The 15,935-nt window shown below is 48.3% G+C and overlaps 1 protein-coding gene across 1 annotated transcript in view; it reads left to right on the top strand.

Annotated features, from left to right (window-relative positions):
* LOC8034716 (activated Cdc42 kinase-like) overlaps positions 1-15,935 on the top strand; it is a 94,119-nt gene that overhangs the window by 61,171 nt on the left and 17,013 nt on the right. Inside the window, exons 3-11 of the mRNA XM_029978085.4 lie at positions 4,530-4,730; positions 5,508-5,657; positions 6,321-6,512; positions 6,925-7,022; positions 7,735-7,861; positions 8,778-8,927; positions 10,238-10,362; positions 12,845-13,158; positions 15,673-15,774. Of these exons, the coding sequence (XP_029833945.2) occupies positions 4,530-4,730; positions 5,508-5,657; positions 6,321-6,512; positions 6,925-7,022; positions 7,735-7,861; positions 8,778-8,927; positions 10,238-10,362; positions 12,845-13,158; positions 15,673-15,774 (1,459 nt within the window). The remainder of the gene's footprint in view (positions 1-4,529; positions 4,731-5,507; positions 5,658-6,320; positions 6,513-6,924; positions 7,023-7,734; positions 7,862-8,777; positions 8,928-10,237; positions 10,363-12,844; positions 13,159-15,672; positions 15,775-15,935) is intronic.

Genomic DNA, 15,935 nt, shown 5'->3' with positions numbered 1-15,935 from the left:
TTGTGGCGAGTCCCTTTGAATGAGAGGCATTGTGCTGCAGCTTATGTATGCCTTAGCTGAACCTGGCTCCGCTTGGGCACTCTTGGAGCCCTGCCATTTCGACTAATAACTGCAACAGAGCTTGCCTGATGAATGCAATTAGTGCATTGTTATATATGTGTTTTAGTTATTTATACTGTTCACTTTTTTTTTTTCAGGGTTTTTCAGGGCGGTTACAGGAGTTGAAACAAAAATGACGCACGACTACAGTTCACAATGTTCACTACAAGACACACTCAGAGCACCAAACTGCTTTGCTTCTCCAGCATAGCAGTGTTCCTGTTTGATAGCTAATTTGTGTGCCATTTCTAAAGTGGCAGTAAAACAAACTAGGGCAATTGTTTTAGCTGGGGATCATGCTCAAAAAGGCTTTCATAAAGCTCTTTTGTGTGTGTGTGTGTGTGTGTGTGTGTCTCTGTGTGTGTGTGTGTGTGTGTGTGTGCGCGCGCGCTATTGCGCTACAATGTTGTTCAGCGTTTCCCACAGGTGGTGCATTTTTTCAATAAAATTTTCAAAGAGCTTACTTACGTGGGGAAAAGTAAAGAAAGAAGAAGGCTTAACTCCTGTGGAACCACAACGAAGCCAGCCGTCTTCAATCAATAGGTCACCCTATTGTTTGAAGACTGGTGGCTTCGCTGCATTTCCATAGGAGTTAAGCCTTCTTCTTTTTTTACTTTTTCCTCAGGTAAGTTCGCTCTTGGCAAAATTTAAAGAAAAATGCACCACCTGTGGGCAACGCTGCACAAAATATTGTAGCGCGATAGGAAACCGAATTTCGTGGTCGATTTAAAGAGCCTGGCCGCTACTTGAGACACCCAGTACATTTGCCCATTGTGCAGAACTTGCCTTGATGAAATAAATGGAAAACTCTCGATATATATTGCTAATATCCGGCAATGCGCTATGTTATATACCGGTGAGAGCATGAGTGGAATCTGGCGACGAGGAAGTTTCTCGAAGGATGGACGACTCTGCTCATCACGGACGGATTCCGGAGTTTATCCCCAGCAGAAACTGGAGTTCGTGGTTGGAACGCCTCGAATTCTACTTCGAGGCTAAGAACATCACAAGCTCCGCAAAGAAGCGAGCCGTCCTCCTGACGTCCTGCGGTGAATCAACTTATGACACCGTACGAGCCCTGCTCGTGCCCAAGAAGCCTTCGGAGGTCGAGTTTGAGGACATCATCAAGAGCCTCAACGATCACTATGACCCCAAGCCGGCGGAACTACTCAGTCGGTTCAAATTCCACCAACGGAACCAAACACCGACAGAGTCCATCTCAGAGTATGTGGCCGCACTGCGAAAGATCGCTGCTGACTGTAACTTCGGCCCAGTGACGACCGCACCGCCCACACCCACTCCGGCAACGCCCTCGGCGGCCACGCCCGAGCCAGATGCCAGCTCATCACAAGGAAAGCCCACAGGTTCCGCAAGCCCCAGCGAGAAAATTCTCCATGGTGCTACCACTCCAGGTGATGCTGAGGGACCGATTTATTTGTGGCGTCAAGGATTCCCACCTTCAACAACGTTTGCTAGTGGAACGAAACATCACCTTCGGTCGCGCCTACTACGCTCTTGCATTGGTAACAGAGTCTGCCGCCTGCCAGCAACTCCAGATGCGGAAACCAAAAGGGAAGGTGCACAGTTCTACTGCAATCACAAGTAAAGGCGCTAAACCATCAAAGAAACCATGTTTCCGTTGCACGGGCATGCATTCACTTGATGAATGTACCATAAGCACGCGAAATCCACGTGCAAATTTTGCCACAAGAAGGGACACCTCAAAGAAGCGTGTTTCAAGCGCAAAGCTCAACGCAAGGCGCAAGAACGCTCGACAAGTCACACCCATCAGTTGACAGCTACGCAAGATGAGACGGATGGAGACCTCTTCGCTGTGAACAGCGTCACTCAAGGGGACACATCGCGAATCATCGTCAAGCTCCTGGTGGACGGACGACCTCTGAAGATGGAAGTGGATTCCGGTGCATCGCATTCTATCATCAGCTCTGAGACTGTTTCTCGCGTTTGGCAAGATCAACCGCCTCAGCTCGAACGCTGTGATCTCTCTTTGCACGTATGGGCTGGGGATAATATGCAGCTCACTGGAAAACTCCCTGTTACCGTGCGATTCAAAGGGAAAGAAGCTCGTCTCAACCTCTACGTGGTTACTGGAGCAGGAGCAAGCCTCCTGGGGCGAGACTGGTTTTCTGCTTTCGACATCAAGGTGTCCGGAGTACATGCTGTGTCGCCGATAACTCTCAACGATATTACCGCAAAGCATGACAAGGTGTTCAAAAGAACCCTCGATGGACACGTCGGCACCCCACTGCACATTGACCTTAACCAAGAGGCAACACCAAAATTCTTGAAGTGTGGGCCAGTTCCCCTTGCTCTACGGACAGCGGTACACGAGGAGCTGGACAAACTTCAAGCTCAGAACATTTTGGAGCCAGTGAAGTCGTCGTCCTGGGCAACTCCTTTGGTCATCGTTCGGAAGAAGAACGGCAGCCTGCGGTTATGCGGAGACTACCGATGGACGGTAAATCCTGCACTCAAGTCCAACGCATATCCGTTGCCCATGGCATCAGAACTGTTGTCAATCGTTAGAGGAGGCAAGATCTTCTCAAAGATAGATCTTCAACAAGCCTATCAACAGCTACACGTTGACGATGCCACGGCACAATTACTGACCGTGACCACCACGAAGGGACTCTACCGCGTAAAGCGAATCCCTTTTGGAGTTTCGGTGGCGCCGCTGCTCTTTCAGCAGTTCATGGATACCTTGCTAACAGAACTCGAAGGTACCGGCGCGTACCTCGATGACATCATGGTCACAGGAACAACCGGAGAAGAGCACCTGCAACGCTTGGACGCCGTTCTGCAAAGGCTCAACGAGGCAGGACTGCACGTATGCAAAGAGAAATGCAAGTTCGGTGTTTCGTCCATGGAGTTTCTTGGCTACCACGTGGACGCCAAGGGTGTGAGCCCAACCACGGAGAAGCTGAAGGCGATCACCGAAGCGCCCGAACCCACCAACAAAAAGGAGCTACAGGCTTTCCTGGGTATCGTGAGCTTCTACAGTCGATTTTCGCAGAACTGCGCATCCGTTGCCGAAAAGCTGCATCGACTCCTCGACAAAGACGCCCAGTGGCGCTGGGGCAGCGAAGAACGCAAGGCCTTCCAGAAACTGAAGGAGATCTTAACCTCAGCACCAATTTTGGCTCACTTCAGGGAAGAGCAACAACTTATCCTGTCTTGCGACGCGTCGCCATACGGCGTTGGAGCGGTTCTGTCTCAGCTCAGCGATGACTGTTTCGAAGCACCAATCGCCTACGCTTCGCGAACGTTGGGCAAAAGCGAACGCAACTATGCTCAACTCGACAAGGAAGGACTAGCAATTGTATTTGGCATGAGGCATTTTCACCAGTACGTCGCCGGTCGACACGTGACTGTCTACACGGACCACAAACCGCTCTTGGGGATAATGAGCCAAGGACGCCAGATTCCACTCATGCTCTCACCGGTATATAACATAGCGCGCCGCCGGATATTAGCAATATATATCAGTTTCCCCCTTCTGGGTTAAAACTTAAGACATAGTCTTGCAAATGTGCTGGTGGCTTGATCCTGCGGCCGAATCTAGTCCTTGAATCGGAGGTTGTTGGACCGTCCGCGGTGTTGTTGTCCGTGGTGATTTCTTCTCCGCGTGGTTCCGGTTGTCCTAAAGCTGGGGGTTCGTTGGCAGTCTCGGCGTTCGTCTCGGCGTTCGGGTAGCTCATGAAGGGAGATAATTCCTTTTCCATGTCCGGAGCTCCTCTGTTTTCTTGTCAACGGCGAATATGGTCCACGTGTCGACGCTGAAGTTTTCCGTCATTCGACCTTGTCTGGAATGATCGAATTCCCATCGGCTTCACGATTACCGCTGGCAGCCAGGTCGGACTTTTGCTGAAATTCCTCACGTAGACTGGCTGTCCGACAAAATAATCTGCCGTTACTCCATCGCTGGGAACTTCTCGGTCTTCGTTTGTAGACCCTATAGTTTCATGAGATCGAGGGGCGTGGCTACTCGTCGGCCGAACATTGCTTCGGTGGGTGTGAGCCAAGGACGCCAGATTCCACTCATGCTCTCACCGGTATATAACATAGCGCGCCGCCGGATATTAGTAATATATATGAACTCTCTTTTATACAAGGTAATGAAGAAAGAAAACTGAACTGGCCTTTCATTATTAGATTATGAACCCTGCACTCTTACAAACTTCATTCGTAAAATGCCATCTTTTTTGGCTATTTATTTTGCCATTGTGACCTCGAAATTCCGAGTTTTTCGGATTAATCCGGATTGTCCGAACTTTTGCCGGCGAGTGTTTTTCGGAGTTTCGGATTTATTCGAAAACACGAAACCCTCGCAGTAGCACACTTTTGCAGGTTGCTCAGTCCTGATGAGAGAATTTGGAGGTGCAGTCTAAGACGGTTGCGTCCATGTGCAGATGATCCTGCCCAAGACAAAGGACGACGCGGACCAGTCGTCGGTGCTGCTGCTGGACGCGAGCGGGGACCGTAACTCTCAGGTGAAGGTTCCGAGCAAGCACATCATCCCCGCCGACAGCATCGTCATTAACAAGGAGCTGGGCGTCGGAGAGTTTGGGGTCGTCCAGCAGGGAGTCTGGAACAACGAGGAGGGGGACAGGGTGGGTCGCCTTTGGGCTTGTTTCCCTTCTCGGCTCTAGGAATTTGATTTTGGTCGCTGCGAGATTTAATTTTTTCCTCGCAGAGCGAGCCAAGGTATTGTCCAAAGATTATTCATCCCCTAATGCGAGTGAAGGACGGGATTCGTCTGGGGGCCTCGAAGCACCATTCGCTGACCAAAATAAGACATGAAAACACCAAAAGAAGTTAATCGTCTGCTACGGACCGAGTGAACTCAGGCTGAAATTGGGATCCTCTGCCATTTCACTTTGGAAGCGATTGGCAATTCACATTTTCTTCACAAATCTCGGGTTGTTCCGCTGCCTTACACGACCATGACATAGCGGATCAGAGGCCATAAAGCCTCTCCCGCCATGTGTAAGTTGGTGAGCATTCTCACTAACGTATTCCCCAATTGTGGACTCTCGAACGCGTAAAATATTTCTTATTGGTCGATAATTCATTCCCAGCAGAAAGCCGCAATGCCGCATCCAAACGGCATTGAGAAAGTGTTGCTCTCATACGGGACCGAAATCGAGCCCCTGATCGGCTTTTCTTTTCTTTCTGTTGCTTGCATGTGTGTGAAGTGGATTGTTTTTCGGTATGACAACTCTTCTCGGCATAGTGATCATACTAAAAATTCATTCATAAAACTTTACCGGTCTGTCTTCGCGCTTTGCCAGATTGCGATGTTGCGGGCGTGGCCTCCGCTGGCAGCCATTTTTGGTGTTTCGGTGTTTGTCCCCGCCAAACCCGTTGTTCCCTCTGCCTGTCCTCAGATCCAGGTTGCCATCAAGTGCCTGAGCAAGGACCAGATGCAGAACAACCCGATGGAGTTCCTCAAGGAGGCGGCCATCATGCACACGATCGACCACGAACACATCGTCCGACTCTACGGTGTCGTCCTGGACACCGTGTCCCTCATGCTCGTGAGTGGCACCCACTTAGGGTTGCATGAAGGGGTGAATTTTGCCTGCAATAAGAGTTGCATGAGCTTCTTTAAAAATAGAGTTTTCTAGGGGTGCCATGATCTCTGCCCTTGCATTTAAGTTGTACTCGGTTCTACCAGAGATTATTCAAAAACCCCAGCTTGGGTAAAGTTTGTGTCATATATTATCTGCAAGAACTATTCGTGAGGTTCACTGGTTTTTATGCGAACCAACTGAGAATGTTGACTACATTGCTTTGACGGTGTAAGTATTGCAGAGAGCCTAACTGTAGGATATATATCATACAAGATCCACAAATAAGAATACATATTTATTTATTTATTTACTTACGGGTGTTTCTTTTGTTGTTAGACCTGAAATGCCGAAAATAAGTAAAACCCCCCACACAATAAGCAAAAAAAAATGCAAAAAAAAAAAAAAAAAAAATTCTTTTCTCTTTTATCTTTTTTCCGCTTTCTCGGTCCAAGCTTGCAAATTACCGGCTCGTTTGTGGACTTTCCTTTTTAAGACGTCCCGTAACCGTAAGACGTCTTGTATTAGCAGAGGCGCAATGCCACCGAACAGCATGCATCTGGCAGCGCCGGCGATGCCGCTAGAGCTCGAGCTACCCGTCTCAACGACGCGTCCCCCCCCTCTATGCAGGTGACGGAGCTGGCGCCCTTGCGGTCGCTGCTGGAGTGCCTGAAGGAGAGTGCGCTGCGGCCCAGCTTCCCCGTGATGGCGCTGTGCGACTTTGCCCTGCAGATCTGCGACGGCATGCAGTACCTCGAGAGCAAGCGCCTCATCCACAGGGACCTGGCCGCACGCAACGTCCTCGTCTTTGCCAAGACCAAGGTCGGTTGGCCCTGCCTCTTCGACTTTGGAGCGGCCGCAACGTCTCGTCCCAGACGTCAACACTCTGACCGGAGTGTTGACGTCTGGGACGCCAACGCTTTGGTCAAAGGCACCTTTGACGCGCCTTTGATTGGAGTGTTTGGCATCCCATACCGCCCACACGTTGGAAGTGGTCCCAAAATGACGAGCGAGTGCCACCGGGAGTTTGCCGCTAACACCTCGACCGCTTATACCGCGTTTAGGATCATGGGAGGCAAAAACATAATGAAAGTGTGATTTCGTCGAGTGAAAATGGAGGGACCGCAAACGAGGACACGGCGGCCACGCTGGTTGGGGACACGTTTCTGGCGCTGTGGTAGCACGCCATTGAGCCAGAGAGAGATGTCGACACAACGTTTCTTTCGGGTGACAGGTGAAGATCAGCGACTTTGGCCTGTCTCGAGCGCTGGGCGTGGGGAAGGACTACTACCAAACCAACTTCAATGTGAATCTCAAGCTTCCCATTGCCTGGTGAGTTATTGCATCCGCTCGTATCACATTTCTGCATTTGGTCATTTTGTTTTCAATTCAGTTAGATTTTATTTACTTCAATTTAAGATTTTATTTACTTCAATTTAACGCAGAATGCGTTTAAAAGCTGGGGTGTCACGGGACAGTGTTTTAAAGCACCGCAGAAGACGGTCGCGAAATCTCTCGCGCGGATTTTGGGGAAAAGAAAGTAATGCATATATAAGTAAGAAGAATTTACAATAAACAGAAAACAACATTTTTTAGCGTCCCCCAACGAGAATCGAGCCTAGGACACCAATATTGTCAGCCCGGCAATTGACCATTTTACGAAAAAGGGGAATCGCGAAGCCTCGGTCACTTCGCAAGCCAAGGGCGGAAAGAGTGCGGGTAACCGTGACCCTATCGTGGGACTGTCACGTGATCTCGCATCACATTAAATATTTAAAAGCCGCAGGGGAGTGTGGAAGCGAGCGAAATCAACACATTGTTTATACCGGCTTTATCCGTGGGGTGAAGGTAAATCGAGCTTATAAGTGCACATAAATACATAATCGTTCAAATAATTAAGAAATTCTTTTACATTGCATAGTAACAATGATAGAAAGAGGGTCTTGCATGTTTAACCATCCATCCCTTCATTTAAAAGAATCTCACGAGAGGAAGCAATGCGAGGGCGGGGCGAAGAATGTAGTTGTCCAATTATACGTTGCAGGTGTGCGCCCGAATGCATCAACTACTTACGGTTCACGTCTGCTTCCGACGTCTGGGCCTACGGCGTGACCCTCTGGGAAATGTTCAGCTACGGATTTCAACCGTGGGCCGCCCTGACCGGGCAACAGGTTCGTGGTGGCACTGTGCCGACAGATTAGCTCTTGACTTGCATCGTCGATACTGGGGCAAGTTTTACCAGAGGTGAAGGCCACCTTTCCAATTTTTTAACCCTAGAATTTTCCATGCTGCGTACATTTCTTGCATCATCAGAATTATGACAACGACGCTTTATTCCTCGATGCCTCAACACAACTGCAGTCACGACGCTGTGCTACGAGATGCTGTTATACTGACTTTTGAGTACTACTGACTCCTTTCTCGAAAGAACTCTTTGGCGCATTATTGTAAGCATGGTGTCATTGTCAGTGTCTAGCTATCTCGATTTGGCTGGAGACTGAGTCGAATGCTTAATCTCTGCCCAAACCTAGCTCCGGTGGCCTGGACAGGATTTCAAACATTCGTAGCTTGCTGGGAATTTCCAGCGAGAAAATGGTGACCGACAAAGCCCATGTATACCGTAGAATACCGCGGATCTGCCCATTCCACACTAAGCGCCCATTCCCGAATTTGTAAGATCTGAGAAAATATGCGCAGTACATTCATATGAAAAATTGATGACCGGACATGAGCCCATCCCCTATTTGTTTTGTGATTGTCTCTTAATTTTGAGTGGGCGCTTGTGCGGTATTTTACGGTACATTGCGATGATTGCCGTCGTGTACCGAATTCTTTCATCGAAACTTGCAGAAGCTCGCTCATCACTTTTGAGTCGGAAAGGCAGGCTCCAAAACTCTGGCACCGGGTCCAAACCGCTAATGCAAAGTTTGGGTGGCCACTGAGCATTCAGCAACGCATACTTGATTCTTGCTGCGAGAAAAACGGCGTAAACTTTTTTTGAAAGCGCCTGACACTTCACTCCCTGCGCAGCTAAGGTATTCCCAGTAGGACTCACGCAGCACGTCGGCCTTCTCTTGGTACCTTCAGATCCTGGAGGCCATAGACGAGCCCAATGTGCAGCGGCTGGAGCAGCCCGACTGCTGCCCCAGGGAGTACTATGCCCTGATGCTCAAGTGCTGGCAGCACGACCCAAACAAGAGGCCCAAGTTCGCCGAGATCCTGCAGATCCTCCCCGAGGTGAGTTTCGGGCAGCCTTCTCTTTTAGTCTTGGAACAGGCAGCAGCAGTCGGCCAAGTTCCTCGGTGTTCTTTAACCCTTTCGTAATTGCGTGTCTTTCCCAAATGATGCGCCTTACTGATCAAGTTTTCTCTTTATTTTTTAAAATTTTTTTTAAAGGGGTAGTAGAGAGAAAGAGTCAATGCACAAGTTTTTTTTCAAGATTATAGAGTGGGGGCCGTCCAGCACTTGCGAGCGGTCCAGATTCAGAAGCATCGAATAGAAAAGTCGAGGACAAAATGTCGTTGCCTTTCTCCTGTCCAGTTTTATTATGGCAGGTCCGCTTCCAGGACATTCTGGCGGTCTCGGACTTTGAACCAGATTTACTTTTCAGAGCCCCTTCGTCGGATGATAAACTCTCATTCTCCGAATTCAGTTTTTGAGAGGCGTATCAGAAGTGACTGCGCTCTGATTGCCGCTACCGCCAGAACAGCCAGTGTGCGAAGCTACCGTAGCGCACCTGTCTTGCGCACGGAGCATCTAATTTCGAAACAATAAATAGCCCCAGCAAGGCGAAACAGGGTGCAAACACAATGTTTATAGTTCTCCAAAGATATAACGGATAGTAGCACCTCATGGGGCATGTGTGATTTCATGTTCAGGAGTTAGCTTAAAAATGTGCAATTGCAAATGTACACGTCTGCTGGCAATCATCAAAGGGTTAGCACAGAATGTCTTGTGTGACTGGCTCCTAGCAGTGTCCCGTAACTCACTCCTGTAATGATAGAGCATTACATGGGGCAAAGCTTGAAAGTGCCAGATTTTTCCCCCTATCCTTTTTAACTATAAAACTTAAAAGCTAAAGGTTTTACATGTGATAGCATACAGGAGGCAGGGTGGAAGAGGACAAGCATGCGCTTTGAAGTAAACGCGGAAATGTGAATTAGCAGGGTTAAAACTGGGGTGTGTGACTGCAAGAGGTGCAAACTTCACGTTCCATTCCTGCTGGAGCACTAGCTCTGGCAGGGCTTCCTTTCAGGCAGGCCACGCCCGACAATGGTTGCACCTTCAAGGCATAAAATGTGTTCCAAGTTCATCTGTGCAACACACCACCACGAAGCAATGCACAATACATTCTGCATTACCACTGCCTTTGCCACAATACCACGGGAAAGAGGCAAAATTTTTTTCGCACCGGTTTTACAAAGAAAGGACTGCTTCTTTGTTGGCTAGGTCAATCTCGTTGTTGTGGGTAACTTCGAAAGAAACTGCCGAAAACCTTGGCGATAAGGAAGGTGTATACAATCTTCGCTCATACGTTTTGGCCACAGTGCAAGCCAGAGCAGGTGCAGGCAATCGCGGATTGCCCAGACACTTCCACCGGAGGCCCAGTCAAGTTGAAGAAGGACTCCCTCATCTACCGGACGGGGGACGTCATCACTGTGCTGGACAAACGGTGAGGGTCACCGATTTGCTGGAACTTATTTCAAAGGGATGACTAGCCATTCCTAGTTATTCTCAAAAACAGCTGAACCTGTTCACTTCTTTCTCTGGCTTCTCGCTACTGCACTCGTATTAATAAACCTGAAGTCCTGAGTCCGGGGGGCCTTGACAGGCTTTAATTTTGGACGGCTCTTTGGACAACAGTGTAATTTCATCTGTATTCTCGGCACATCAAACTTTGTGGCAGTTTTAGCTTATAAATTCTGCAGAATTTTTGAATAGATACTTTTCGTTGCACCTTCGGCACTACTTCAAATTTCCTAATTAAAACTGGGCTCAAATTTCTTTGAAAGAAAAGGACTTTGAGCACATTGTGAACATTAGTTTCTAACATTTTGCTAATACTATATGTATATCACTGGGTCTGTTATGAGTAGTTTATTGGAATTAGAGAGAGCCGGACAACCCTGATTAGGAGCTATTTTAATAAGAAAAGAAACCCCGAGGTTCACAGAAATAAATATTTATCTACTACTTTATTTTTGTTGACTTGGAACATAACCTACATTAAACTGTCTGCTAAGCTGCGTTTTCTTTGGGAACCACGCCTTTGTTTCGTTTCCTTCGCATACCAGTAGGGGGACATTTTCCAAGTATTCAATCCATATGCATGTTCCTTGGAAGTTGGGAAATCCTATTGCTGTGTCCTGTTTCCTTCACTAGTATAAGCCCCGATAAATGCAGATTTCATTCCAACACCGATAATAAGCCTCGAAAAACACCATATTTTTGAGAGAACAAAACCCCAGAAAAGCATGCCAAAATGCAAAAAAAAATAAGCACAGGAAAAAAACACCAAAAACTAGTAATGGGTGGCCTTGACTGTAAAACATCACCAACAGAAAATTAAAAAAACCTCTGGGGTCTTGTATTGCATCTCAAGTGAGCTGAAAAATCTCCTTACTTTTCTTTGTGTGATCAAGATGCCTTTCAGCAAGACCATCGAAGAATACCATCTGATGCCTCAGATAGCAGAGCTTATCATTAATTGGTACCTAAAAATCCTAAATCACTCTTAACTTTTTGTTTTTTAATGTTCAGAAAACTGTGTTTTTGCAGAAACAGACCTGTTCACGATACTTTCACACCTTTCTTGGCTACTGATTAAATGTGTTGTCACAGGCCAGCATGCTTTATTCACCAATCAGAATTTTTTTTAGCCCTTTGCGTGTCCACAATTCAGTGGTGTTTTGATGAGAACTTCTCACCAATGCAGAAATGGTGAGAGAAGTCTCGTAGCGTAGCCTTTGAGATGCTTGACCTAAGTGATCCTTCATCCACTTGTCATTGTCAGCTTGTGTACGGCAGCAGGACAATTCGAGATTTGCAAAGAAAGCACAAGTCGTCAATCACTTTCAACGTGAAATACTGTCGAGACCGGTTATAACGAAGTCTGTTATAAAGAAAATAGCGTCTACAGCGAAGCAATCACAATTTCCCATTATCTTTTGCACTTCGTTTTAACCGAAGTTGGTTATAACAAAAAAGCGGATATAGCGAAGTGATTTCCGAATTCTGTTGACTTCGTTATAACCGGGCTCGACAGTACCAGAATCGCATTTTCAGCTTGCGTCCGGTATCACTTTGCCGTGCCACTCGGTTCGTAGCAGACAATCCACTTTTTGTAGGTTTGTTTGCAAATCACGTATGATGTTCTCTCGTTTTATTTTTGTCTGCGAATGACGTTTCATAGCCAACAGGACCCGTTGTCCTCTCGTGTTAGCAGACAAACCTTCTGCTTGCTCGCTCCAGCTACCTTAGTGGCTCCGAGGCCAAGTGTTGGCTTATGGACCCCAAGTTGGCGGGTTCAAATCCCAGCCAAGGTGCCTGCAATCTTACACAGACTTGCTGCGGGGAAGTCACCGGGTAACGGAGATTTCAGTTGCACGTCCAAAGATTCCCAGGTGGTCAAAGATATTCCCCAGTCCTTCGCCGGAGCGTGCCAAATAACCCTCGTTGGCTTGACACGTAAAGCCCTCAAATTAGTTTGCTAGCTCGCTCCGTGAGAACCACATTGTCGTGGATGGAAAAGGACCGATAAGCGTAAACTGATAATAAAAGTTTAATCAATGAACTTGTGCCAGAAACAAAAAAAGAATGAGCGTTGTAACAGTAACAGCAATCGTCGGGGCGTCGGCATGACAGCTGGCTGGAGTGAGACTGCGAGGGAGAAGCAAGGCCACGCTTGGCTAGTTATCGGCATCTCGAATATTTGACCTAGAACGTTTGAGAGTGAGCTAGGGCGAGACTCACTCGGCAAGGTCGTGTTGGCCTCCTTTTCTTTAACGCTTGGCGCGAGAGTAAACGGGAATCTTCTAGGAGTAAACGCAAAAGCGTTCCTTCTTGGTCATGCATGAGGCAGTATTAGGTCTCGTGGCGATCAGAATCGGACCCCAGGAGAGGCAGACGAAAGTGCACGACCGTTCTTTCCCCAGGCCGGACGCCTGGTCCCTGTGGAAGGGGGCGACCCCATCGGGCAAGACGGGGCTGTTCAACCCGGCGGCCACCATTGCCTACCTGCAGCTGCCCTCGAGCCGGCCGGGCAGCTTCACGCGCTGGGACCCCCGGTCGGGGGCCGGGGCGGCGTATGCCAGCGGCCGTCGCAGCCGCCTGCGCCCTGAGATGATCTCGGGGCCCCAGGGGGACTTGAAGCACACGGGCCACGTGGGGCTGGACGGGGCCTTCTTCGGGGACGTCGCCTTCCTGGGGGACAAGTACGGCCAGCTGCCCAAGCAGGTCGTCAACCCCTGTGAGTGCCACCCTGCCCCGGGGCAGTTGGGCTCGCATGCGCGCACTTGCGTGCGCGACTGCAACTCGACATTGAAGAAGTATGGCAGACAGAGGCGTCCACATACCGTAGAGTATAGTATTTACATATGTATGTAGTGGGAAATATTTAGTGGTGTTGCTAAGCATGTCCAATCGTTGACCTTTCCTGCTGGTGCACTTGCTGCGAACCTTCCGTCTGTGTGGCACGAAAGCACGCTGCTCTCTGTGGCTCGTGGCATGCCTGCTGCGATGCCGTGAATAGGGTGACCACCCGTCCCGCGACTCGCGGGACTGTCCCGCATTGAGGGCTCGTGTCCCGCGTCCCGCAAGAAATACCAAAATTTTTAAAATGTCCCGCATTTCACATTGTCGAAGCATTCGACTACGCAAATTCTGGCGCTTTTGAAGAGCGGGCCACGGGGTAGCGCGGAGGTCGCTGATGAACGTGTGAATCTCGGTTGTATGCCATTTTCTATACAAGCAACGCGTGCAGCGACCGTCGTTCTTACAGGAGTATGACGGGCATGTGCGTTTGTGCCTCGACCCTTGATAGCAAAATATTGCAAGCGACAATTGCTCGCCGAAAGTTGAAAAATAAACTACTATTGTAGTTATTTCCAAATCATACTGTGTCATGCGAAAGGGTTGTCATGGAAAGCTTTTTTAGTGAAGACGGCCACACAAGGAAAAAAACCTGCAACTCACAAGGGGACGTAAAAACAGCAACATAAGGTTCTAATTTTGTGTAAGAGCATGTTAGCTTGTAAGTATCGACAGGAAACGACAAGTCGAAAAATAATTACTGTTTCTTATTTCCCTTTCATGCATTGTGGTCTGCTGCAGTCGATTTCCATGTTTTCAACTTAGGCACTCATAATAAAATATTTACCATAACAATTATACAAACAATATATCACTGCGAGTGAAAATTATTTTAGCTTAATTTCCGCTGCACAATCTTCAGGAGTATAATATGCTTTCGGACTGCACAGGAGGTCGGGGTGTGCGTGATGGTGAATTTTTTTAATACCTATTCCTGAGTCGTGAAAATACCATCCTTCTCTCTTCTCCTCACGCACGCCCCCCCCCCCCCCCCCCCTCCCCCCCCCCAGGTCAGGGTGTCCCGCATTTCGCCTACAGGAAGGTGGTCACCCTAGCCGTGAAAGAACTAGGCAAAGAGGACAGACACATAGGGCTGTAGCTCAAGATTTGAGTAGAGCCCCTGATTTGACAAAATGGGATATCAGTGCTTGCTTGCACCGATATAAATTTCTAAAATAAAAGAACAAGAATGACGAAAAAAGAAATCATAATAGTGTTCTGACAGGATGCTGAAAGTTAGAGTTGTGCTGTTCTTTCGTTGATTCTGTTGTACCTGGGACATGACCTACATTCCCAGGCCACTGTAGGCAGACACCCCAGTCGTACTGAACACAATTCTCCATTAATGTTGTCAAGTGATTTATATACAAAAGGGCAGGCAAAACCTGTGGCACCATCTCTTATGCCGATTGATGAATAACAAATGCACAGATTTCAACGAAAGAACAGTTATTTCAGATGCACTGTTCATGTGCGTGGACGGATGCTGACTGACACAAATGATGGGACTCTACGATGCTGCTTTATGTCGGCTTTAAACGGTTTCGTCTCGTGGGCACAAGCGCAGCTAGCAGACGCAGCAGCGACCCCTGGCTGAGAGAAAGAAGCCTGTGGTTTCGGCTTTTCGCTTTGATTTTCCTTTATCTGTAACACTTTGGCGAGATTGGAGGAGTTGGGGCACCCATTCTTCGCCCATAACAGCAAAAGGTTTTGAAGAAGGGCATTCAGGGACGGTCCGGTGCCAGTGGAAAAGAAAAATTCCCTCCAATCAAGCGGCAAGCTGGCAACATTAACTGGCTTGCCTGTGGGGTGGCATAATTATGCGAGCTAAATTTGGCACACATGCTATCTGGCTTTTGATGGTTGGCCAGTTCGGTGAGGAGGTATATGGCAGTAAGTTGGTGTGGTGCACAGTGTGGTTACCCAGACAAATTGTGCCCTTCATGCGGGGTGTCGATACTAACAAATTCGGATCGTAGCGAGTTGATCCAAAATAATTACAGATCGGGTGGAGATATTGGCAGAGTGAAACAATGAGTTGAGAACCGTGCGAGTTGGATAGACTCTCAATCCGTACTTCAAAATATTTGTACAAAACAAGCATACTCAACGTGCATGGTTGCTCCATATTTGCACGGTTCACCTCGGTCAACTCTAATTTGTATCGCAGACGAGGCTTTACAAAACGATGCCAGGAAAAAGGCAGTGCCATAAACCTCTTACGCAGGCTGAATATTCGTATTGCACGAGGAAACTGCAGGGAAATAAGTGCCTTTGTGATGCAGTGGTAGGTCGTAGTACCGACAAAAGTGAGGAGAGAGAAGAGTTGGTAATCTTGGTGGGGGCTTTAAGGGCCTGGAGAGTGGGGCATCAAGTGCCACTTATCTTTCAGATAAGCCCCAGGAGGATAAGGACTCCTCCGACTCCTCGGACATGACTCCACTCCTCAACGGTTCCAGCTCCACGGTGGACGGGAAGAGCGGCCCTGCCCTGGGTATGTAACCCACTTTCGTCTTCTTCTTTTTTTTTAATGGGCTCTTTCCACACTGGAAATGACATCCATTGTTGATGTTGTAGTAGCTGATGTTGCAGTTGTCGTTGTAATGTTGTAGTTGGCAATGTTGCGAAATCTTCGAAGATTGCCCGCTGCCCGCA

Source organism: Ixodes scapularis, unplaced genomic scaffold, assembly GCF_016920785.2.
Source record: "Ixodes scapularis isolate PalLabHiFi unplaced genomic scaffold, ASM1692078v2 PGA_scaffold1__304_contigs__length_218370807, whole genome shotgun sequence".
In the NCBI taxonomy this organism is placed as follows: domain Eukaryota; kingdom Metazoa; phylum Arthropoda; class Arachnida; order Ixodida; family Ixodidae; genus Ixodes; species Ixodes scapularis.
The sequence above is the reverse complement of the archived record's forward strand: the minus strand, read 5'-3'. Positions and strand labels throughout refer to the sequence as shown.